This window comes from Grus americana, chromosome 2 (assembly GCF_028858705.1).
Source record: "Grus americana isolate bGruAme1 chromosome 2, bGruAme1.mat, whole genome shotgun sequence".
Taxonomy (NCBI): domain Eukaryota; kingdom Metazoa; phylum Chordata; class Aves; order Gruiformes; family Gruidae; genus Grus; species Grus americana.
Window position 1 is genome coordinate 21,961,091 of NC_072853.1, and position 24,516 is coordinate 21,985,606.

General features: G+C 44.0%; 1 protein-coding gene across 1 annotated transcript; it reads right to left on the reverse strand.

Moving 5' to 3' along the window:
* Positions 1-5,104: 5,104 nt before the first annotated feature.
* Positions 5,105-19,235, reverse strand: DCSTAMP (dendrocyte expressed seven transmembrane protein). Its single transcript, XM_054818512.1, has 4 exons — positions 19,201-19,235; positions 11,924-12,998; positions 6,471-6,791; positions 5,105-5,564 (listed from the first exon to the last, which is right to left on the reverse strand). The coding sequence occupies exons 2-4, from the start codon at positions 12,947-12,949 to the stop codon at positions 5,481-5,483; spliced, it is 1,431 nt and encodes a 476-aa protein (XP_054674487.1). The 5' UTR covers positions 12,950-12,998; positions 19,201-19,235; the 3' UTR covers positions 5,105-5,480.
* Between the last annotated feature and the right edge of the window lie 5,281 nt (positions 19,236-24,516).

Here is a 24,516-nt window from a genome sequence, read left to right on the forward strand (position 1 = left end):
AATACATCTCAGTACACAGGAGCTGAGGATCTGCTTTGTGAAGGCTGAAACGCAGAACAGCCTTTCCTTGCTTAGCACTGCTCTTTAGGATTCTGCTGGTTTCACCTCTGCTCATGTATGGAAAGGTAAAAACTCAAATACATTGTTACAGTAAGGAAAAAACCTCTGTTAACTATATTTTTATCACTCTTCCCAGCCAGACAGAAATTTGGGATCTTTAGTACCCCATTCTCCCTGGTGACGTAGATTCCAGGGCCAGGAGCAGAGAAGGAATTTGGAGATCTGATCCTGGCATACCTATCATTGCTTTCACCCCCACCATTTGCCAGAGAAGTCCTCATATGACCAGGATGTGTTTATTGTCTGCTGGCTGTCATTTCACTGCCTGTGAAGAGCTCACAGCTGTAGTGCAAGCACCTGCACCTGCAGGGCTCTCTCTTCAGCCTCAAGTACCAGGGGATCCCTGCAGAGCAGCAATAGCGGGGCATGTAGCTTTAGTGCGCAGCTGGAGGGCAGGGCTGGTGATACATGTCATGACTGAGATGAGAAGGAAGTTGCTCTCATGCACGGCAGCACCCATGAAGCATGTTCACATATTTTGAAGTCTGTGCCCATGAAGTCGACAATAACATCCCCGTTTTCAGGCTTTATTTCATCGTCAGCAGAGAGTGATCCTTTGATCCTTACTTTCCACTTTTGCAATGTAAAACAGAACTACAGGAAAGGCTTTGCCTGTTCATTTCTTCTTTAATTACAAGCATTTCTGGGCTATTTAAACTCTGATGAAAACAATGTGAGTCAGCGTGACAACACTGACAGAGCAGGGATCAGGGTAAAAGCAGTTGCAAACCCAGCATCCTCTGACTTTGCACACCCAGCTGCCCACACAAAATGCTGCAACAAAACCAGCACAGATGAAAAAAAAATAAAGGCCTTCAGCTTAGCGATGAAGCAAGCCAAGTTTGGGAGTATGGGTGGTGATGAGGAGAGTTCTGTAGATGTGGTTGTTGAAAGGAAATAGCCTCGTTTGTATCGTGCTTCAGGAGGGTCAGGAGCGCTAGCATGTCTCTCTGAATTATCTTCACAAGACAATGAGGTCAGCCTTTCATTAATTTTGCAAACCAGATTTGATCCAATTGGGGGATTTTTCACAGTAAATCAAACAGCTTCTGCACTAGTGAAGGACGTTTAAAAAGGAAGTTGAGCTCTGTTGTGAGCTGGGGGAAGGAAAGGGATGAATGAGTCAAAAGCCAAATCCAGACTTCTCCTCAGACTCTTGTTCTGAACACTGTCGGCATATGAATACATTTCTGGCAAGCCCTAGGGGGGCACTTAGAGACAATGACCAATAACATTGAAAGATATTAAAAATTTCCATTAAGCCAATAAGTGAATAAATAAACCCCTTAATTTCAACTGTACCTGTAGTTCACTAGGGCTCAGCAGAAGGAAAAAATAAATGCTTTTAGGTATGGAGAAGAATGATCTATCGAAGCAGAAGAAAACATACCAAAACAGGAAAGAAGACTTTGAATGACAAAGGGGAAAAGAGACAAAATAAAATGTAGGAAATATGAGGAGAGGGTAGGCAAGAGGAGGAACAGAAATAATTGTGGATGGAATACTGGTCTTTTATTGTAACTTGTAGACTTTAAAAAAAAAATAAGAGCAATGTAATCATGTGTTTGAGGGTAATGGTAAACAGAGAAGCCAAGGGGAATAGCTAAATGACTTGCAGAGGAGACAGCTGAAGATAAACAAACCCCCAGAATTCCCCGGCTCACAGGACCCAAACAAATGGGAGAAAACAGAAACCCAGTAAGGTCTGCAGAGAGTGAGAGGTATGTCTTTGTGTAATGCCAGGGGAGAGACAGACCTGCCTTTTCATCTGTGCAACTAAAGAGGACCTCAGTTTAGTGGATGTTTCTTCTACTCTCTTCTCAACCATTGGGCAGCTAAAGGAATAGGCCTAATACTGTAGATGGGGGTAAGAACTGTTCTACCACTGAGATAAAACTCAATGTCTTTGAGGCTCTGAAGGTGAATTTGGTTTAGAATTTTTAAAAAAAGTGCACGATGTGCTGTTTTTCTTGGTACCCCAGGTGTAGGAAGATGGGGAAGAGCAAACATCTCCTTTGCCTGCCATTCAGCTCACCTTCAGCACATGGGTATGCATGTGTGTGGTCACAGCAGCAAACTGTGCATTAGTCCACTCAAGTGTGTGACTCCAGGATGAGTGTAATGGCAACGATATTTGCGAGGTGGCACCCTGCTGCTGGCACAGTGCAGTCACAAATTAACACAAGCTTTTGCTGTGCATGTCTAATATGTTTTCTACAATGCTTTCTGTAAAAGTCAACAAGTCACAGAGTGGCTGACGCTGATAGGCACCTCTAGAGACATCTACTCCATCCCTGCTACTCTGAGTTGTTGCTCAGGGCCATGTCTAGTTGGGTTTTGAGTGTCTCCAAGGATGGAGACTCCATAACCTCTCTGGGCGTTCTGTTCCAGTGTTTGGCCACCCTCACAGTAAAAAAGTTTTTCCTATGTTTAGGTGATATCCCAGTCAAGTTTTGTGTTTAGAAATGGCTTCCAGGGGAAATTGCTCCATCACCTTCCCACAGATTGCGATGTGGCTGAAAAACCTCTAGTTTCACAGATTCTCCTTCTTGTCCTTTTTGAAGATGGGAGTGACGTTCACTTTCTTCCAGTCCTCAGGAACCTCTCCTGATCACTATGGCCTTTCAAAGAAAATTGAGAATCACCTCACAATGACATCAGCCAGCACCCTCAGCATCTATGGGTGCCTCCCATCATGTCCTATGGACTTAAGTATGTCCAGTGTGTTTAAGTGCTCTCTAACCATGTCATCCTCCACAGAAGGTGTCTTCCTTGCTCCGGACTTTCTCTCTGCTCTGAGGGGCCTGGTATGGCTGAAAGTCAGTCTCACCTGTAAAGACCAAGACAAATAAATACCTTGGGCTTTTCCATGTTCTTTGTCACCAGGAGTGGTGTCAAGCATCTAGGTAAAGTGTTTACCAGAGCTGAACATTTTGTACAGAAGTACAATTAGCTTCCCAAGAAGGATTGCCTTTTATCACTGCCACGACTCTTGCCAATTTGAGGGAGCAAGCTAAGCAATACTCGGGAAGCTGCCCTGCCAGTTAGTGGTGGGAGCCCCAGCATTCAGGTACAACACTGTTCTTTAAACCCTGCAAGGTATCACCTATCCTACCAAGGCCTAATGGCTCTTTTTCACAATCAGCCATTCCCACTAGGCTTAATTTCCTTAAGTAAATACAAAGTACAGACATGGTATTGTCCTGAGGGTGTACTCCCAAACTCAACAACCTAACCCATTTAGGTTTCTATCCCAACCATTGACCCCCATCTGAGTCATTTCGATGAACCGTTCCCATGTGCTGCAAAGCTTTCACTTGCTGCTTGCAGAACAACAGAGAGGAAAGGTATGCTGGGTGGCTACACACCATCAAACAGGAAAGGCAAGAAACTCCAAGACAAATTTTGCCTCCTGATGCCAAGTGAAGTGAGTAGTGTTTTGTGGTAGTGCTGTCAGTCAGACCTGTCCCTGCTTTTGGGCACTGTAATCAGTAGGAGATCAGGGCTTCTCACCACCTTGTCCTTTGAGACTGAAAGGAGCACATCCAACTCCTACCAGCAATGAACTTAACAGGACTCAGCCAAAAATTCTCAGCCCTTGCTGATGTTTAACTCCTTTTCTCCTTTCATCTGCAGTGATAACAAAACTAAAGGAATATATCCTCTTGTCACTAGTACCTGGACATCTAGTCTGTTTTGTGAAAACAAATTTAGAGCACCCTTAATTTTGCTCCTTTTTCACCAAAATGCTGTTTGCTACTGGTCTTTGACAGTTGTACCCGGGATATAAATGATGTTCTACTACTATCCAAGGCTGTCCCACTTTAGCAGAAGAGAACATAGCCAGGCCATTCAGAGACATTCAGCACAACCCTCAATAATGCATGGCATTAATCTAGCGCCCCATTTTCTAGAGACAAATTGCTGGCAGACTGGCAACCTGAACCACCAACGTCCATGGAGGAGTGAGGCTTTGTTTGGAAGACTCCCCCCAAAAAAAGGCTTGGTGTTTTTCAGTGTTTCAGGTGGAAAATAACGTCTGAGAGTTGCTACAGAAAAGCTTTAAATAAATCGACATTGATCGATGGCTGTCCTGGGACCATGCACATATTACAGAGGAACAGAGCAGAGTTTGCTGTTCTTATGCAGCCTAAAGAAAGAAGTTGGCTGTGGCTGAAACTCAAGAGTACACTGCGTGTTGGGTGAATTTTTTAGCTCTTCATTAGATCTCTAAGGCCACATCAGTCAAGCCATTCCTATGTGTTTCTGCTCTTAGCATCTGTTCTTGTGTCATCTGAAGGTCACATCATCAGTGTTAGTTGAACAGGTGAAGCACTCAGTACTGGCTCAATTTTGTTTCACTGAAGTCAATGGTGCCTTTAGCAACATAATTAAGCCCATTTTTGCCACTTCTGCAAGCTCCCTCAGACTGTAAGATCTGAAGCATTGTTCACCTCTGCTCATATGCCCCTACACCTCAAAACCAGCTTGTTTGCACCCACAACACCTGATTCCTCTGTATTCTAGCTCTCGTGAGCATTCTCACTTCTGCGCATGCTACATTACCTCTCTCATGATTACCAAAGATACAGAACAATCTGCACTAGCAATGCAGTCTACAGACATGTGAAAGTGAGAGACTAAGACCAAGTGAGGAATTCTAGGTGGGAGACTAAAATGAGAAACTTCTGAGAGACAAATCAGCAAAAGTAAGTGGGGGGAGAAGGTGGGAGTGAGAGGTCAGCTAGAAGACTGACAGGGCGTATAGAGCACTGGCCCTGCAGAAGAGATGGCTGCAGAGGCAGGAGCAGGTATATGAAACTAGGGATGAGAAAGAACCAGGCTGAAGGGTTTGGGGCAGCTGAGGGTTGAAAAATAGATAGAAATGTCGAAAAACATCCAAGCCCTCTAGTTAGGTTTTTGGCCAGCCCAGAAGCCAATGGACAGTCTCTGCTGTGTCTTCTATCTTTGTGTTTGGCAAATGTGAAGAAGAAAAACCTGCTGCTGCCATGATGTCTTCTTAGTTCAACCCAAAGAGGTTTGTGCTGCAATCCTAAAAGCTCCAAGCTGTTTGATTGCTTTTACACAGAAGAACAGACCCTCCATGGCTTTCTAAAGTACCAGACAATGCAGACCCCAAGTTGAAAAATTAGTATTAATGCAACACGGAGCTCTCTGCAACGGAAAGCACACTATCTCCCATGACTTTTTCCCCCAACATTTCCAAAATACTGCTGATTAGCCTTTGATCCTATTTTTACATTTTAAAATTGAAATTCCTTAGGAAAGATGGGTGTAAAACACATGTCCCTGTGGAGCTAGAGCTTCTCGGCCTTTTCCAAAGATTCATTTGGTCTCTTTCACACCATGTTGTCATTTGCCACAGTCCTTTCTCTCTTCCTCACTGCCTGTCTTGCCTTGAGTATTGGAAACCAAAAGTTGACCTGAAAAGACAGAAATATGATGCTATGATCATAGTATTATTGAGTTAGGGGTCAGCCAGACTCTAATATCATGTATAGTCAGTATCAAAGGCTATTAAAAAAACAAAAAAAACTATATGTGTCTGCAGCTATCTATCTGGATTTGCCATAAATATATGCATGTGTGTTTGTATTTCCATTAGTGCATATATACATATATACATATATATACAGGGTGAATGTTTTTGCAAGCAAAAAGTTCTGTTTCCTAATGGTATTTGCAGTTCCACTCCCACTGTGTTTTAAAACAGAAATCTATCACCTTCTGTTTTGCTAAGCAACAACTGAACATCTTTCTCAACATTAAGAGGCTGCTCACAAATGCCTAACATTTGTTGTCTAGATTGCAGGAATACTCTTTGTGCTGGAGGTGCTTTTCATATGTTCGTATGTTCATGGCAGCCACATCCCTGGAAGTGTTCAAGGGCAGGTCGGATGGGGCTTTGGGCAACCTGGTCTAGTGGAGGGTGTCCCTGCCCATGGCAGGAGGGTTGGAACTAGATGATCTTTAAGGCCCCTTCCAACCCAAACCATTCTATGATTCTATGGTTCTATGATTCATGGAAACCAAGTTTCTTCTTTGGAGAGATCTAAGTCTGAGGGGTATTTTCTTGCCAGCACATAGTCATTTGGGTGTACACATGTCATGTCTGATGCATGCGAGTTGAAGGACAGAACAAAACAATTATATGATCTAATCTCACCAATAGACAACTTGTCTCCGGCCTCTGTGCAGGAGAGCACTGGGGAAAGTCTATTAGCACATAATTGAAGTTAACAAGTGTTTAAGTATTTCCTGGATCTGGCTACCACCCTGAGAGAGGAAGATTTTTTTTTTTTTTCTTTTCCCTAGAGCTGATGGCTTACCGTTCTAGCAAATGCGTTCTTCCCACTTTTCTCTTTTAGCTTTGCTCTTTTCTTGAGTAATTTTGCATGCAAATAAAGTATCCGTTTCATCTCAGTGTCAGGATAAAATGAAGTTGATATGAGTACTTTTAGTTGGGTCAGGAGGCCAGAGAATAACCCAAAAATTATTAAGAAGAAGAAGATGACTCCAAGCTGGATCCATGTTGTGGAGAGAGTGAGCTCTGGCTGAGGGATGCAGTCATGCTTAAACAAAGAGATCTTGAAAGGATCAGTCTTTGCAATATGCTCTCTCATACCAATGATAAAGCTGTTCTCATTCCTCTGCACAAGAAAAGGGGAAAAAAGAGTTGATTATAGTACTGATTCCCTCCTTTCTTAACATTTCTCTCATTGGACATTCAGATTTACAAAGGACCATAAATCCATCCAGTGTCTATATATGCTATACTCATAATAATATATTTATTGGCTATTTATAAATGTTTCAGACTGCATTTTCAACATTTCCCTTGGGAGATTGTCCCACAATTTGGACTGTTAAGAACTTACCTCCTCAGTGGCTGTGACAGACAAATACTTAGCTAATCTGGCTATAATGGTTTAGTATATTCCCACTGCCATGAATCTGCTCAGATCCTCTGTTGGAGGGTCCTTCCTTCAGAGAACAACAGCAGAGCAGAGTGTGTCCGTCCTTTTGGTTGTGGGTCAGTACATGATCAGCAGTGTTTCCCACCCACCTAGGTAGGTGAGGTGCTCTGATGACAAGGTTATCATGCAAACAAAGCCACCTCTCCTCCTTGAACAGGTGCCTTTGCTTAGAAGAGCTGATGTCTTGCACTGCTTGTGGACTGAAATGCTGAATGAGAGGGACTAAATTAAACATGCTGCTGGGACCAGTATTTCATACTGGCAGGCAACTTTCTGCTCGGCGTGTAGGAAAACTGAATCACCTAGCCCTCTTTTCTGACCATGTCAGGGTGGATCTTCTAACCACCTTACAGAGGCTGGGCGCTTCTGTTTGTTAGATCAGGTGATCAAAGCATGCTACCCATTTTCAGCCCGTTAGCCTTTCCTTGACATTATCCTGTTCCAGTCGATCTCAGTACATTTTACCCCTAAGCTGAACCAACGTATGAGCAAGGGACTCAATATGAAACAGCGGTACAAGTGCATGAAGAACTTTACTGTTCATACTGAGAAGAAACATCTCAAGAAGTCGCTGAGTCTGTTCTGCTCACCCAGCCAGCTTTCTAGACTGCCTGAGATCAGCAGCCTTGAGGCTTGTTGTGACAATGCTGTTGAAATTAAATTTTACATTTTAATGTGACTAGCCTTCCTTGGGGAACTAGAAACAATCTGATGATGGCATAATTTTCTGTTTTGGGAGAGTCAACCAGGTTTCCACAGGAGTGAACATTGCATTCATGTCATTAATGAAGAGGTTAAACAGTATAGGTTCAGTGTCTACTCCTGGGGGACATCAGAAGTGACTTTGTGCCATGAATCAGAACCTTTTGGGCCTGGCAGTTCAGCCAGTTTTCAGTTCACATCACTCTCCATTTATCTAGCCCATGTTTCATCAGTTTGTCAATGAGGATGTTGTGGAAGACAGCATTGGAAGCCTTAATAAATGCACCATCAGCATCCACTGTTCTCCCTTAATCCAACAATCCAGTGATCATATCACAGAAAGCTGTTAGGATGGCCAAGCATGATTTAGCCTTTATAAATCCGTGCTGAATAGTCCTAATAGTTGTCTTGGCCTTCACATGTTTGGAAATGGCTTGCATGATCATATTCTCCATCACTTTCCCAGGGATCAAGGTGAGGCTGACCAGACTGAGGTTCCCTGCATCCTCCTTCTTGCCCTCCTTGAATGAGAGTAACATGTCACTCTTTCCAGTCCTCAGGAACCTCTCCCAGGCACCATGATCTTTCAAAGACAATCAAGAGTGGCCTCACAATGACATCAGTCAGCTCCCTCAGCACCTTTGACTGCCTCCCATCAGGTTCCATGGACTTACTTGGTTTAAATGTTCCCTAACCTGATCCTCCTGCACCAAGGCTGTCTTCCTTGCTCCAGACTTGCCCTCGTCTCAGAGGCTTGGGATTTCTGAAGGCAGGTCTTCATAGTTAAGGCAGAGCTGAAGGTGACATTGAGTACTTTGGGCCTTTCCATGTCCTTTGTCACCAGGACCTCTACTGCACTTAGCAGTGGACCCACATTTCTCCACGTCTTTCTTTTGCTGCAGATAGACCTGTGGAAGCCCTTTCTGCTGCCCTTTGCCTGTCTCACTGTGTTGGGTTTGCGTGGCAAGGTTTTGGTAGCGGGGGGGCTACAGGGGTGGCTTCCGTGAGAAGCTGCTAGAAGCTCCCCCTGTGTCTGATAGAGCCAATGCCAGCCGGCTCTAAGACGGGCCCGCCGCTGGCCAAGGCCAAGCCAATCAGCGCCTCTGTGATAACATATTTAAGAAGTAGAAAAACACTTGGAGAGAGAGCTTTTGCAGCCGGAGAGAGGAGTGAGAAGATGTAAGAAACTCTGCAGACACCAAGGTCAATGCAGCTGGAGGGGGAGGAGGTGCTCCAGGCGCCGGAGCAGAGATCCCCCTGCAGCCTGTGGTGAAGACCATGGTGAAGCAGGCTGTCCATCTGCAGCCCATGGAGGAGGGATGAGGGGGTGTAGAGATTCCACCTGCAGCCCGTGGAGGACCCCACGCCGGAGCAGGTGGAGGCACCTGAAGGAGGCTGCGGCCTGTGGGAAGCCCACGCTGGAGCAAGTTCCAGGCCGGACCAGTGGACCCGTGCAGAGGGGAGCCCACGCCAGGGCAGGTTTGCTGGCAGGACTTGTGACCCCGTGGGGGACCCCACGCTGGAGCAGTTTGCTCCTGAAGGTCTGCACCCCGTGAGAGGGACTCCATGCTGGAGCAGGGGAACGATGAGAGGAGTCCTCCCCCTGAGGATGAAGAAGCGGCAGAAACACCGTGTGATGAACTGACCGTAACCCCCACTCCCCGTCCCCCTGTGCCGCTGAGGGGGGGAAGGTTGAAGCTGGGAGTGAAGTTGAGCCCGGGAAGATGGGAGGGGTGGGGGGAGGTGTTTTAAGAGTTGATTTCATTTTCTCATTCCTCTACTCTGTTTTGCCTAGTAATAAATTAGATGAATTCCCTCTCTAAGTTTGGTCTGTTTTGCTCGTGACGATAATTAGTGAGTGATCTCTCCCTGTCCTTATCTCGACCTACAAGCATTTCGTTATGCCTTTTCTCCCCTGTTTAGTGAATGAGGGGAGTGAGAGAGCGGCTCTGGTGGGCACCTGGCCTTCAGCCAGGGTCAACCCACCACACTCACCTGATTCAGCTCCAGGTGGGCTTTGGCTTTCCTGACCCCATCCCTATTCAGTCAGGCAGTGTCTCTATATCCCTCCTGGGCTCTCTGTCCCAACTTCCACCTCCTCTATGGTTCTTTTTTACGTTTGAATTTTGTCAGGAGCTCCTTGCTCATCCGTGTTGGCCTCCTGCTGCCTTGCTTGATTCAGCTGGGATGAACCATTCTTGAGCTTTGAGCAGGTGATTTTTGAATATCAGCCAGCTCTCCTGAATCCTTTTTCTCTCAGGGATCATATCCCAGGGGACCAGGACCATTTCACATGCTGGTTTGGTGATGCTAAATCACAGCAGCTGTGCAGCAACAGGGTTTATATGAAGCCTAAAGGATCTTAGCATGTGTAGTAATCTGCCTCGACACATAGTAATCTGCCTCAATATATCCCACATTAGACTGACTGACCAGATGATGAAAGCCTCTCTGCTTTTGCACAGGAATGTGACCTCTCCAGGATGGGTCTGACTTGCTATACATATGATGATTGCACAGTTACAGTGAATCCAATGGCTTTTGCACCTACCTTCCTAAAACAAAGTTCAGGTAACAATTAGAAAGGTAACAATTACAAATTGACAGCCTCCACTAGGAAAAGTGGTTTTCCACTGACACAGGCTTGGAACCTTTGGCTTATGTCTGCCATACAGGTACTGAATTTTTCTAGTATTTGTTTCAATAAAACTGGACAATAATTTAATTTTTATCCCATGGAAGAGTTTGATATTTTGATATACAATACAGAATATCATCATCTGAAGTATGACAGAATTTGACCAGCGGCCTGACTTAATTTCAGCTAATTTCATTAGTAGTTCACATTTGCTTGAAGTGCTCCCATTCCTCAAGGATGCTGTGCACTGTGTCTCCCTTCCCCTTCATGGTTCAGTCCCAACCAGATGAACATCCCATGACACACCATACCACCAGTCTACCATGGCACTGTGTAAGCTGAACCTGCAATGGTTTAGCAGCATGTCATAGAAAATGTGGTCTGGCTGAAGAAGCCAGCTCAGAGGTTCAATATGTCATGAATGGAAAGATGAGAACAAGAATCTCTCTGCCAAAGATTGTATGTCCTGTTCTGTTTGATTGCAATTTCAAACAATGCATTTATTGCATTGCTTAATAATCTTACTCTGTGGAATTATTTTTGGCTGGAAGAATTTTTTGGGGATGGGGAGAAATGGGAATGAATTCTCATTATTATGAGCTCTAAGAGGAAGTAACAGAAAATGCTGAGTAAGAAAAAATTTACAGAAGAAGGACCATATATCATATTGTACTAACAGTAAAGTGTCCCTTTGAAATCTTTTTATCTTGAAAGTATCAAAGGGTTATATGCTTTTGGGAAACATTTTAAGCCTGATCTTGCAAGCTATCAAACTGGGCAGTTTTCCTCTGCCCACACAGCATCACACAGGTCACACGCTCCAGCGGTGAAATCTCCAGCTTTGGAAGTATTGACAGACACATCCCTCAGCCATCTGATCTGACTCTGAAATTGGCCCTCTTTTGAGCATAAGGTTGGTCTAGATGGCCTCCAGATGTCTCTTCCAACCTTATTACTCTATGATTCTCCATGCCGCTGCTGCTCCTGCTAGAAGAACCTTGAGATTTCAGCAACATGTTATTATTCTGTGTGTACGCAGCCATGCTTCTTTAAACGACGAGCTCCTCACACTACTCAGCTAAAGAAAGGTAGGCATCTCTTACATCAGTGCCACAGTGGCATTTTGACTATAAAAGTGGTGCTTCACAAATGTCAGCATTGTGAGTTTCCAATTTTAAGCTTCCAGTCTTCTCCACATATATAAATGGAGGAATGAAAGTCCTTCTCCCTATATTTACCATTCTCTGGAAATATGATGACACTTTGGAAAGTGCAGAGAACTGTTTGGTTCCATCCAATGTACGTATCTGTAAAGGCAATGGCCCTTTTTGAAACAAATGATAATGCCATGAAAGAACTGATGGCTTATTGGCTGTATGTCTGCTCATGCAGCTGCTGAAGATGAAGGGGAAAAAGGGAAATTTTTCAACACTGAACTAAGTATAATGTACTGATAAGTACTTACTTGCTGAAAGAGGCTGAGTTGAATCTCTAGATCCGGTACTTCTTGGAGATGTTTATTCACAGAAGTAATTAACCAATAAAACAAATAATCTACTGCAGCAAACAGAAGCCAGATGCAAAGATGAATAATTACAGGGAGAAAAAAATACTGCATGTTTTTTCTGTCCTTCCTTGTGAGGCAGAAAGATGGGATTGTCACATAATCTTTTCTTTCTTTCCTGTTAAGTGGCAGAAGACAGGGTCTTTGCTGTTGCTTTTGATGCTCATCAAATGCGATGAACTGTTTTGTGATATAAGAATTCTTAAATTTGGCACTGTTAGAGCCCAAAATTTTTTTGATAAAGAGGCCAGTTCCAATAGAAGCTAGAAAAATCCCCACTATAGGCAATACTTTCTGGCCTATACAGGGCAGTACAGTCAGCATAAAAGATATCTGGTTAGCAACTCTCTGGATTTCTTGCTTTGTGTCATTTAGCTCTTGTTTTAATGCATCACCTGAAATTGAATAAGATGGTGTGAATTCATGCTTTAGGAATGCTATATGATTAGATAGTTCGGTGGAAAGCTTGGCCGCCTCATAAATCCACTTTACTGCCTCAACATAATATTTTATCAAGGCAAATTGCTCATACTCTAAATGACAGGTTATACTGTCTGCCAGAACCTTTAGGTTGTGAAAAATATTTTGGATGTTGCCAGCCACCACGACACCTGTGCCAGCAGTAATAAGAGCATTCCTGCCATTTCGTAGTCCACAAGAAAGAAGGAACAGGATGCTAAAACAGCGCAGGTGCTTGGAACAGGAGAGCGCGACAGAAAGCGAGATCCAGATGAATCCAGAAATCAGTAAGGGACACAAAGAGTGGGGTGTCAGGGAGAAGTGCATGCCAAGGAATAAGAGAAAGCTTGAGAGGAAGCTAACTGCAGAGCAAACTGCAAAAAGCTGCATCAGATACTTCCAACCAGGCTTCCTTTTGGATATAAAAATTCCCCAGGCCTTCTGGGCTATTGAGAGAAACGTTCGCATTTTCTTCTGATTGCTGCTGACACTGCGATGGCTCAAACTAAAACAGAAACTAAAAGGAAAACAGAAATACTGTTAGCTACAGGGTCACACTATTGACAATGATGTGCTTTTAACTGCCTGATCAGTAGTACTTCACACTGCAAAAAATGCAGGTCTGACTCACACGGGGGCTGAACCGCCCCATGTGAGACCCAAATCTTCATCCCCAGTATCACAAAAATAAACATGGAAGAGATGACTCTAAAAGGTATTCTATCTTTTTTTTCCAACCGTGTCCTGGGCTGCATCAAAAGAGGCGTGACCAGCAGGTCGAGGGAGGTGATCCTGCCCCTCTACTCCCCTCTGGTGAGACCCCACCTGGAGTACTGCGTCCAGCTCTGGGATCCCCAGTACAGGAGAGACATTGAGCTGTTGGAGCGAGTCCAGAGGAGGGTCACGAAGCTGATCAGAGGGCTGGAGCACCTCTCCTATGAGGACAGGCTGAGAGAGTTGGGGCTGTTCAGCCTGGAGAAGAGAAGGCTCCGGGGAGATCTAATTGCGGCTTACCAGTTTCTGAAGGGGGCCTACAGGAAAGCTGGTGAGGGACTGTTTATCAGGGAGTGTAGTGACAGGACAAGGGGTAATGGGTTTAAGCTGAAGGAGGGTCGATTTAGATTAGATGTTAGAAAGAAATTCTTTACTGTGAGGGTGGTGAAGCACTGGCACAGGTTGCCCAGGGAGGTTGTGGAGGCCCCATCCCTGGAAGTGTTCAAGGCCAAGTTGGATGGGGCTTTGGGCAACGTGGTCTAGTGGAGGGTGTCCCTGCCCTTGGCAGGGGGGTTGGAACTAGATGGTCTTTGAGGTCCCTTCCAACCCAAACCATTCTATGATTCTATGATTCTATTTTTGTCCTTTTACTTTTTGTACACTTTGATTTCTCATTTGGTATAAAGACACAGCGGCTCATATGTACATATGTTTGTGTATGTATGAGGAGAGAATGAGGGGGATGCAAGCCTCCTGTGCTTCCCCACAGACGCTGGCTTTGCCTTACAGGGGCACCAGGGTGGTGCATGGAAACTTCTCACTGGTACCCCAATGTAGGGGAGCGCGGCTTGACTCACGGGGAGCATCCAGAGCAGCTGCCAGGGAAGGAAGGACAAGTGGAGCAGCATGAAGCTGGAATGAAGCTCTCCTTTTTCAGCTGGAGGTAGGTCAGTACAGAGGGAAGAAAGTGTGTCTCAGAGGCATCCTTCCTTCTTTGGGTCTCTCCTGAGATAGCACAGCTACCTATTGACCCATATACATTTGTAACCCTAATTGCTTGTACTTGTCACCATCTTTCCTGCCAGTACCAGCATGCCCGTACAGTAAATTACAGAGTATGTCCGTGAGATTCAATTCGGTTTGATGGGAGACAGTCCAGTGCACACATCTTTCCGTCGTCTTTTACAATACAATATTTATAGCGCAATTTGTCCAAGCTGCAAGACTAATTTATATGCATATTAGACTTTTAACATACTAGAACAAATAAGATACTAATTAAATAAAATAAACTGTTGCAATTTTATCGTATAATAGGGAACAGTTGTCTTCGCAAATACATCCTGAAGATATTACTTTGTCTTTTGTTTAGCTTGAACACAGCAGGTAGCCAGGAGCTAAACTATTATTTTGTACACATACTGTATTTTACTGGCATTTGCCTTTATGAATTCTGCTAGCATTCACTGCACTATTTTCCCCTTCTTCTCTTTGTAATTAGTTATTAGTTATGTCATTATTGGCTTTGCATGCAGCAGGAGCTGAGGGTGATCAGAGGAGGCGTCTGACCCCAGCTGGGACCTTCTTGGGCTGCTGTGCTTGGTGTGCTACTTTTCCGTGGCCTCACTAGGACCTGATCCTTTCCAGTGCTGAGGGCTATCCTGAAAGGTGCTGAGTGTTTTAAATAGCTTCAGTAGGGATTAAAGGGGGGCAATAGCTGTCAGGGTGGGCTGAGTCCCTGGCACTATCACTCTGCTTGGGAAGGCTGAGGAAATTCCTTCCCTCCAGGGCCTCGGTGAACTCAGCTGTAAAATGGAGTATAACAGCAATTAGAAGCTCCTTCACAGGAGCAAAATAAGTTAATTAACATCCCCCAAATATGTAGAAGTCACCATGTGTTTGGGAAAGCGGTGCAAGCAAAATGGGGAGGAGAGGTAGCACACAAGCCATGGGCTTTGCGGTGAGCACAGCTATCCTTTGCTTACGTGGAGTTTGCTTTGCCCTCTTCCTACTGAACTAGAAATTAAGGAGGCATTTTTAGGAATTAATTAAAAAGATGTTCATATCCTGAGGTTGAGCAGGACCATACCTAACAGCCAGTGAATCCTGAACTTCTTAGGTCAGATCCTTAAATGGAATGTGATACCACATCTTCTTGGTAGATCTAAGAAAAGTTGCCCTGTATTTTGAATAGATCTGGAGCTCTGATCTTGAGTTAAGAAGCCATAAAAAAATCAAATGCTAAAAAGATAGCACTTATGTAATATTCTGCAAAAACTTCCGTGTAAGAAAATAACACATTTTGATTTTTCTTTTGCAGCACTGATTTCACAGCTGTTCTCAAGCATAGTTTCTGCATGGTTTTGTGTGTATGGGTGTAGTGTATTCCTGTTAATGTTTATAAACATTCGGTAACTGGCTGCAATATGTGACTGGGAGATTGGCATCACTGCATCTAAGAATTGGAGAGAGAGTCATGAATGAAGCCTTAGAATTAACAAAAGCTGTACTTCTGGACCAGGAGGCTGGAAACTTGCAAAATATGGACAGAATTTAAAAATAATAAAAAGTCTCCTTTAATGGGCAGAGTCAAAGCTGTTACGTGAGGTCACCGCATTGCTCAGCACATCCATGGCAGGTTTGTCCCTAACCTGCATGAACCCAGAGTTTTAAGGCAGGAAAGGCATCATAAGGAGCCACTGATTTTTGGAGCCTGTGCCATGGATGCTCAGGTGTCTCTGAGTGATCGCTGGAGGTTGGGAAGGGAGCGTCCCCATCCCCGTCCCCTGCAGAGCCTGTCTCTGGGCTCAGCCACTGCCGGGGTCAGAGTCAGGCTTGCAGCGTGTATCTCTGTGTCTTGTCTGACACCTCTGTTTTCCCCCATAAGACATCAGCAACAGAAGTAAATATTCAGCACGGGAGAGTCAGACAAAGGATGAAAACTCTAAACCTAAAATATGCAGTGGCTGAAAATTCTTGTATCAGTAGGCACTTAAACAGCTGTGAATGCTTGGGAAGGGAAAATAACACTGGTTCAGAGGTACAAATAAATCTTTGGCTCGACTAAAAGAGGCTAATTCAGTGCTTAAAGAAATAGTAAACCTTGTGAGATTTCTGGAAGGATTCCTCTTGAAAACATAAATCACAAAAGCTCTCCTGAAGCTGCTAGGTGCAGATACAAATTCTAATAGGAGGCTGGCAAGAACAAAACCTTCATTTCAATTGCAGTCTGAAGCAAAGCATTTTTTTCTTCTGTCCTATAACATGAACTAATGTGGGGGTTGCTACCACTATTTATGTAGCATAAGGAAAGAATTATTCTTAGAAAGTAGTTTCTTGCTCTTAAGTGCCAGTTTCTTTCCACTGTAGTTTCTTGTGATGTAGATGTAGAGAGGAAATGCAAACTCTGCCTTTGAACTTGATTTTTCTGTAGGGTCCAAGGGGAACCTCTCTATACCTTAGTTTCCCTCTGTAGGAAAAACTCAAATCTGGAAGCGTGATATTCATCTACCATATGGCATGCCAAAAGGAGCAATTATGAGAACCAGCAAGGATTTTGGGCCATACTTCTTAAGGCTTGTGATGTACTGAAATTAATGCAATATAATTAAGAGGTATTTTTCTAGTTTCATTTTTAAAAGAGGAATATTTTAAAGAGTTTTTAAGATCCGGCTTGTGATATTTCAAATATTTGCTACAGTTTTTAAGTAAGCAGAGGATAAGTACATAGCATCAAGAGTCCTTAGAAAATGTCTTTCCAGCTGACCCAGGAGCCCTGTGCTAGAGCTATGTCATTTTTATACAGTATGTGTTCACACCGTGTATGATTTCTTCCCTACTTGCTATGCAGACCCCTCCATATTCATTGTCCAAGAAGTGGTGGCCATCTTCACCACCAATTTGGTCCTCTCCTAGTCCCCTTCTCACCCTGTATCTGATGGTGGCTTGCTACAGACGAAATGGAATGGAATAGTTCAGTTGGAAGGGACCTACAACAATCATCCAGTCCAACTGTGATAGATTGAAACTCCTTATATTGGCAGGGAGTATTTCTGAAACCTTCTCTACCCAGGCTACCGCTTGCTTAGAGGTGATCACCAGGCCTACATTTCTAGTACATGGATTAGCCACCCATGCAAACTCTTTGCCATTTTTTAATATAATGGAAGAAGCTAATGTCTCCTAAAAATGTATAGTGAGAAAAAGAATGGGATCTACTAAATAATTAGCTTTTTCAGTAGGGAGACAGCTGATTTGGGAAAGCATGACAAACAGTCAGAACTTGAAGTTTACTTTCTATTTTGACACAGACCTAATGCAGACAAATCTTGGGGACTACAAGTCCCGTTGAGTTGGGACTGCTTAGTACCACTCAGTTTCTGCGCCCTCAGCGAAGTCTGACACAGCTTTTCTCTGTGCAGCACTGCTGTTTGAGCTGATCTCAGGAGGAGTGTGGCAGTTTGGCAGGCCCTTTGCCCTGCGCAGTGCACAAGATCCTCATACGTAAAAATAAAGTCTTATTAAGAGAGACATTAGGCTAAATGGGAAACTTGTACCTCATTGATGCTAAAGCTTCAGCTATACAGTGATCTTTGCCTCATAAATCCTGTTTGGATTTTATACAGGAATTCAGGAAGAGAAAGGACACAATAAAAGTATAGAAAAAAAAAATTCCTTTTTTGGTAGTTTCAGCAGCCTTCTCTCCTAGCCTAGATCAGTTACATTGAAATGGAAGAGAATTACTTCCCTTTTTTGGATACCATCAAAAAATACATTGCAGAACTACCCTTTAGTAAGAGGCAAAAATACAGGAGGGAGTCCCACATTATTTCCTTTGGTCAATGCAGGGCATTCAGCAAAGAAACAAAAGCCCCATCAGATAAACAGCAACTTTACTGTAACTATCCCCAGGGCTTCGGTGAGACCCCTGTCATATCATGTTCATATTATTTGCTTTTAACTGCAACGGGAAGGAGAGTAAATGGTACTAAACACAACAAACACAGGCAAGGACTAAAATATCTAATCAAATGTGTGCACACAGAAACCTGAAATACTAAACAACACATCAATGCGAATAAAACAACGATTTATACACATGCAAAAAAAACCAAAACAAAAATAACGACTGATGAAGATCTCTTTTTCTTTATGTATTTAAAATGGCTTAGGAAAATTCTGAACACTGCAAGATATGACGAAGTCTGGACGATGCCACAAATTGGTTAAATGTCATCTAATATCAGATATTAATAGCATAATGTCCACAACTGAGCTATCTGTCTTTATGTCAATGAGGAGAAAAGGGCAGTTACCCAGAGCCATACTTCAGACCTGTTTTAGAAGTCCAGCCTCGCATGAGATGGATTGCATCCTGTGAGAGTTTTTGCTTTATCTCCACTATGAATAGAGTCTGGATAACTCAGACAGAGCTGTCCAAAGTCAGGTAAGATGAACCTCTCCCTGTGCTTCTCCATTTCAAGCACAGGTTACATTTGATTGAGCCGGGCACTCAGAGCAGGACACAGAAAATGTGTCCTGGGCATTCATAGAAAATGGACAGCTATGGAAGGAACATGGGACAAAAAATCAAATTTTCTCACTTATACCACTATGGGCCGAGTTACATTTGGAAGCTGTGATGCAGCAGACACACAGACCTATGCTTCCCTTAAAGTGCAGGCAGAGGCAGGAGTAGAGGTAGGGTTTCGGAAACTCAAATGGTTGTTTGCCTATTGACAAAAAAACCCTCTACAAAACACAGAAAATTCCACTGTGAGGGATGGAAGGGAACATGAGAGGTTATAGTCCCTTCTCCTACCCATAAAATCACTATACATAGTTCTGGGAGAGCTTAGGACTAAATTGCTTTATGAACTTTAGGAATAGACCCTCCAATCAGTAAGGTGACAACAATTAACTTAAAGCAAGTCCTTTTACCTTAGAACAGCTAACTCAATCCATGATTACTATCCACACTTCCTTGATATTAAAGCATTACTTACAGGCCCTCCTGTAAAGCGCATGAAGGATCTTCACAGTGCGGTTTGTCTCTTGATTTTGGTGAGGAACCGAGATGGGCACTAGTAAAAGAATTCACATGAGTAATTTGTTTCCTATACCCTCCCTCAATGAGTCAGGCACACTACAATTTTGAAATTATTCTGGTTTTGACAAAGATTTATGAGGAAGTAACTTATGCACAAGACCAAATTAGTATATAATTTGCAAGTGCCACTTTCTACCTTTTTTCTGGCAGAGTAATGGACATCAGCAAATGAGTTCTGGGCCCAGATTTCAAAGACTTAAAGTTATGTTGAATAATGCCTTAGGTCTGGAACATCTAAGCTATTTTGGTGCTTCCCATTGAAACTAGCAGCAACTCAGTGCCCAAATAACTTTGAAGTTCTAATTGTTTTTACCCTACAAATGTTCCTACTGAGATCTGTGTAAATAGAGGTGGACGCAAGGACAGGTAGCCTCGGAAGAATACAGAGAAACTGTCCAAGCAGCCAGGGAGCAGGTTAGGAAAGCCAAAGCCCTGATGGAAATTAATCTGGCCAGGGATGTCAAGGACAACAAGAAAAGCTTCTATAGGTATGTCAGTGATAAGAGGAGGACGAGGGAAAATGTGGGTCCCCTCCGGAATGAAACGGGTGAACTGGTTACCCAGGATATGGAGAAGGCTGAGGTACTCAACAACTTCTTTGCCTCAGTCTTCACTGGCAACTCCTTGAGCCACACTGCCCAGGTCACAGAAGGCAGGGACTGGGAGAATGCAGAACCACCCACTGTAGGAGAAGATCAGGTTCGAGAGTATCTAAGGAACCTGAAGGTGCACAAGTCCATGGGACCTGATGAGATGCTTCCACGGGTCTTGAGGGAACTGGCGGATGAAGTGGCCAGGCCACTCGCCATCATCTTTGAGAAGTCCTGGCAGTCTGGCGAAGTTCCTGCCGACTGGAAGAAGGGGAACGTAACCCCCATTTTTAAGAAGGCTAAAAAGGAAGACCCAGGGAACTACAGGCCGGTCAGTCTCACCTCCGTGCCTGGAAAGATTATGGAGCAGACCCTCCTGGAGACTGTGCTCAGGCACATGGAGAACAAGGAGGTGATTGGTGACAGCCAACACGGCTTCACTAAGGGCAAATCGTGCCTGACAAACTTGGTGGCCTTCTATGATGGGGTTACAGCGTCAGTGGATAAGGGGAGGGCAACTGACGTCATCTACCTGGACTTGTGCAAGGCATTTGACACTGTCCCGCACGACATCCTTGTCTCTAAATTGGAGAGACACGGATTCGATGGATGGACCACACGGTGGATAAGGAATTGGCTGGATGGTCGCACTCAAAGAGTTGTGGTCAACGGCTCGATGTCCAAGTGGAGAACAGTGACAAGTGGTGTTCCTCAGGGGTTGGTGCTGGGACCGGCACTGTTCAACATCTTTGTCGGCGACATGGACAGTGGGATCGAGTGCACCCTCAGCAAGTTTGCTTATGACACCAAGCCGTGTGGTGTGGTCGACACGCTGGAGGGAAGGGATGCCATCCAGAGGGACCTTGACAGGCTGGAGAGGTGGGCCTGTGCGAACTGCATGAAGCTCAACAAGGCCAAGTGCAAGGTCCTGCACATGGGTCGGCACAATCCCAAACACAGCTATAGGCTGGGCGAGGAATGGATTGAAAGCAGCGCCGAGGAGAAGGACTTGGGGGTATTGATTGATGAGAAGCTCAACATGAGCCAGTACTGTGTGCTTGCAGCCCAGAAAGCCAACTGTGTCCTGGGCTGCATCAAAAGAGGTGTGACCAGCAGGTCGAGGGAGGTGATCCTGCCCCTCTACTCCCCTCTGGTGAGACCCCACCTGGAGTACTGCATCCAGCTCTGGGGGCCCCAGTACAGGAGAAACATGGAGCTGTTGGAGCGAGTCCAGAGGAGGGCCACGAAGCTGATCAGAGGGCTGGATCACCTCTCCTGTGAGGACAGGCTGAGAGAGTTCGGATTGTTCAGCCTGGAGAAAAGAAGGCTCTGGGGAGATCTAATTGCGGCTTCCCAGTACCTGAAGGGGCCTACAGGAAAGCTGGTGAGGGACTGTTTATCAGGGAGTGGAGTGACAGGACAAGGGGTAATGGGTTTAAGCTGAAGGAGGGTCGATTTAGATTAGATGTTAGCAAGAAATTCTTCCCTGTGAGGGTGGTGAAGCACTGGCACAGGTTGCCCAGAGAAGTTGTGGATGCCCCATCCCTGGAAGTGTTTAAGACCAGGTTGGATGAGGCTTTGGGCAACGTGGTCTAGCAGAGGGTGTCCCTGCCCATTGCAGGGGGGTTGGAACTGGATGATCTTTGAGGTCCCTTCCAACCCAAACCATTCTATGTTTCTATGATTTCTGTAGACAATCTGTCAGAATATGGTGCTTAGAATGGTACCCACCTTAAATATCCAACAAAGACACACAGATTATATAGTCTGTAGAGCAGGATGGTCTCTAAATTTAAAATATTACTTTTGTATGAGATTTTAGAATTGTACTTCAGTATTTTTGAATGAGAGATAAAATAGCATAGATATTGATGTGGCACCTGCATTTTCAAAATAATCTACAAGTATTAACTGATCCTTGCCACACCCATAGTCTAGCAGGTATTCTTTCCTGTTTGAAACATCTCATTATTAATACTTATTATCTTTATTAAAGAAGACCTCTGCGGTCCTAGTCCCAGTCTAAGTTTGCCAAGAAACGACCACATGTGAACTGTGGTCATAGCCGACCAGACAATTAACGATTGTCAGGCTTTAATTTTTGTCGGGGTTTTTTCCTTCTTTACTTTTGTTTTACAAATATCCCAAGAAAGATAAGAAACGAGAAGTTCACCCATACCCCCAGCATTTATTTGAGAAGAAATTCCAACTGAATTTGACTCTGTGGTGATAAATGACTTGTGCTTAGTTATTGGTAGGAAAGAGAAAAAACAGCCATGCTGCTGCATTGGGGGTCATAGGAGACTGTGTGCTTAAACAGATGTCCCAAAGTTTTGGGGTCCTTTAGCATAAAAAATATTTGCAAATTAAATAAATTGAAATTATTATCTTTATTAACCAAGGACTTGTTTAATTCAAATTGTTTTTCTAGTCTTGGCTGCTTAACAGAATCACACCATAGGGCAGATTTTATGGCACTTAAAATTTTACTTTAAATAAACTATTGATTTCTGCAGACACTATAGTTTGTATGCATATTTGTTTGTATGGGAGAGAAAGAAGATACTTCTGGACATCCATCCTTTCCATTTGAAATGGGTCACATGGATCCTACCAATTATTGGATTGAACCAGTCAGTCCTTTCATTCAGTTGTCATCAGGGCCATCTGATACAGAGGACTACAGATTTACTTCAGAGGAAATCAAAGGCTGATACACTACTTTTCAAGGACAAAGTAACAGAAAAAGTAAGAGGAGTCTTATCCACAGTCTACTAAGTACTTATGATACCTTTCAAACAACATCCTCCATACCCTGTCTCTTACAGCCACTTTCAGAACTAACTTGTGATTAGGGTTTTACTGTTTATATTTAAACTTCCAGATCCATTTTTAGAATAAAATGTATCCTTTGGTTTTCTGAAAAATGTCATAGGTGCTTAGGTCCATTGCAGAGATGTTACCTACTACACTGAAGGAATTCTAAATTGGAGATTGACTCTGGTTTAGACTCTGATTTCAAAGATCCAGGACTGTACATCAGGCTCAGTTCTGTCCTCAGTATCTTTGTAAAGTCCAGTCCCATCAGCAACTACTGAAGTGCTGGCATGAACATTATCTATTTGCCCTTGGTTGAAATGTCCCTGCATGTAATTTTCCAGACAGCTGGTTTTCCAGCAGGTACCGATAACACTGAAGTAACGGGTCTTACTGGCTCACCGTAAGACCAGGCTTCCCCTCCACAGAGCAGCCATACCCCTGCTGTTTCAAAAGCAGCTCCTGAACAAGTTCAGAAAGCTGGCAGGCAGCAAGATGAACATAGCATAATGTTCACAGCATCTAAATTATGCATAATATAAGGGTATAATTAGACACAGTGGACCATCTATAAATGGAAAAAGTCTCTGTTCATTATAGGATGAACAAATGAAATGATCTTTTAGCAGAACATATCCTTTATAGCATTATATAGGGGGAAATTCTGCAAAGTGGTCCAGGTAAGTGTGTATTAAGTCAGACCAGGTCTCCATTGACCCTAGCATCTCAACCTTGATAGCCGCACATAGCAGATGTTTACAGAATCACAGAATGGTAATTCTGGACCATCTGGACATGGTCTAGGTGACCCTGGATGAGTGGAAGGGTGTTTGGATCAGATGACCTCTAGATGTCCCTTCCAACCTCAACCATTCTGGGATTCTGGGATTGTGAGATTCTGTGACAACTGAGATCCCTGTTGGTGCACTTCTCCAGCCTCTCAGGCCACTATAAATGGCAGCACAACAATCTGGTGTATCAGCCACTCCTGGTTTCTGCAAACTTGCTGAGGGTGCACTCTTTCCAGGTCATTAATGAAGAAAATGATCAGAGGGATGGAAGACCTCTCCTACGAGGAAAGGCTAAGAGAGTTGGGGTTGTTCAACCTGGAGAAGAGAAGTCTCTGGGGAGACCTTATAGCAGCCTTCCAGTCCTTAAAGGGGGCTTATAAGAAATACGGGGCTTATAAGAAAGATGGGGACAAACTTTTTAGCAGGGCCTGTTGCAAAAGGACAAGGCGTAATGGTTTTCAACTAAAAGAGGGTAGATTTAGACTAGGTGTAAGGAAGAAATTTTTTACTATGGGGGTGGTCAAACACTGGAACAGGTTGCCCAGAGAGGTGGTAAGTGCCCCATCACTGGAAACATTCACGGTCAGGTTGGATGGGGCTCTGAGCAATCTAATCTAGTTTAAGATATTCCTCCCTCATTGCAGGGAGTTGGACTAAATGACCTGTATAAGGTCCCTTCCAACCCAAACTATTCTATGATTTTATGTTATACAGTGTTGTCCCCAGTATCAACTCCTGGGACACACCACTAGTGAACTTTGGCTGGACATTGTGCTGCTGATTAAAACCCCCCTGAGCCCAGCAGTTAAGCCAGTTTTCAATCCATCTCATTGTCCATTTATCTCATCCACACTTTGTCAGCTTGTCTATGAGGATGTTATGGGAGACAGTGTTGACAGCCTTCCTGAAGTCAAGGTAAAGAGTATCGACTGCTCTCCCCTCATCCACCAATCCAGTCACCTCGCTGTTGGCTGTCAGGCTGGGTAAGCATGTCTTCCCTTTTGTAAATCCACC

Coding starts and splice junctions, on each gene's coding strand:
- DCSTAMP (XM_054818512.1), bottom strand. CDS start 12,949: ATGCGAACGTTTCTCTCAATAGCCCAGAAGGCCTGGGGAATTTTTATA. Junction 6,792..11,923: donor AACTCAGCCTCTTTCAGCAA/GTAAGTACTTAT, acceptor TTTCTTGTGCAG/AGGAATGAGAACAGCTTTAT. Junction 5,565..6,470: donor AGAACGCATTTGCTAGAACG/GTAAGCCATCAG, acceptor CTGTCTTTTCAG/GTCAACTTTTGGTTTCCAAT.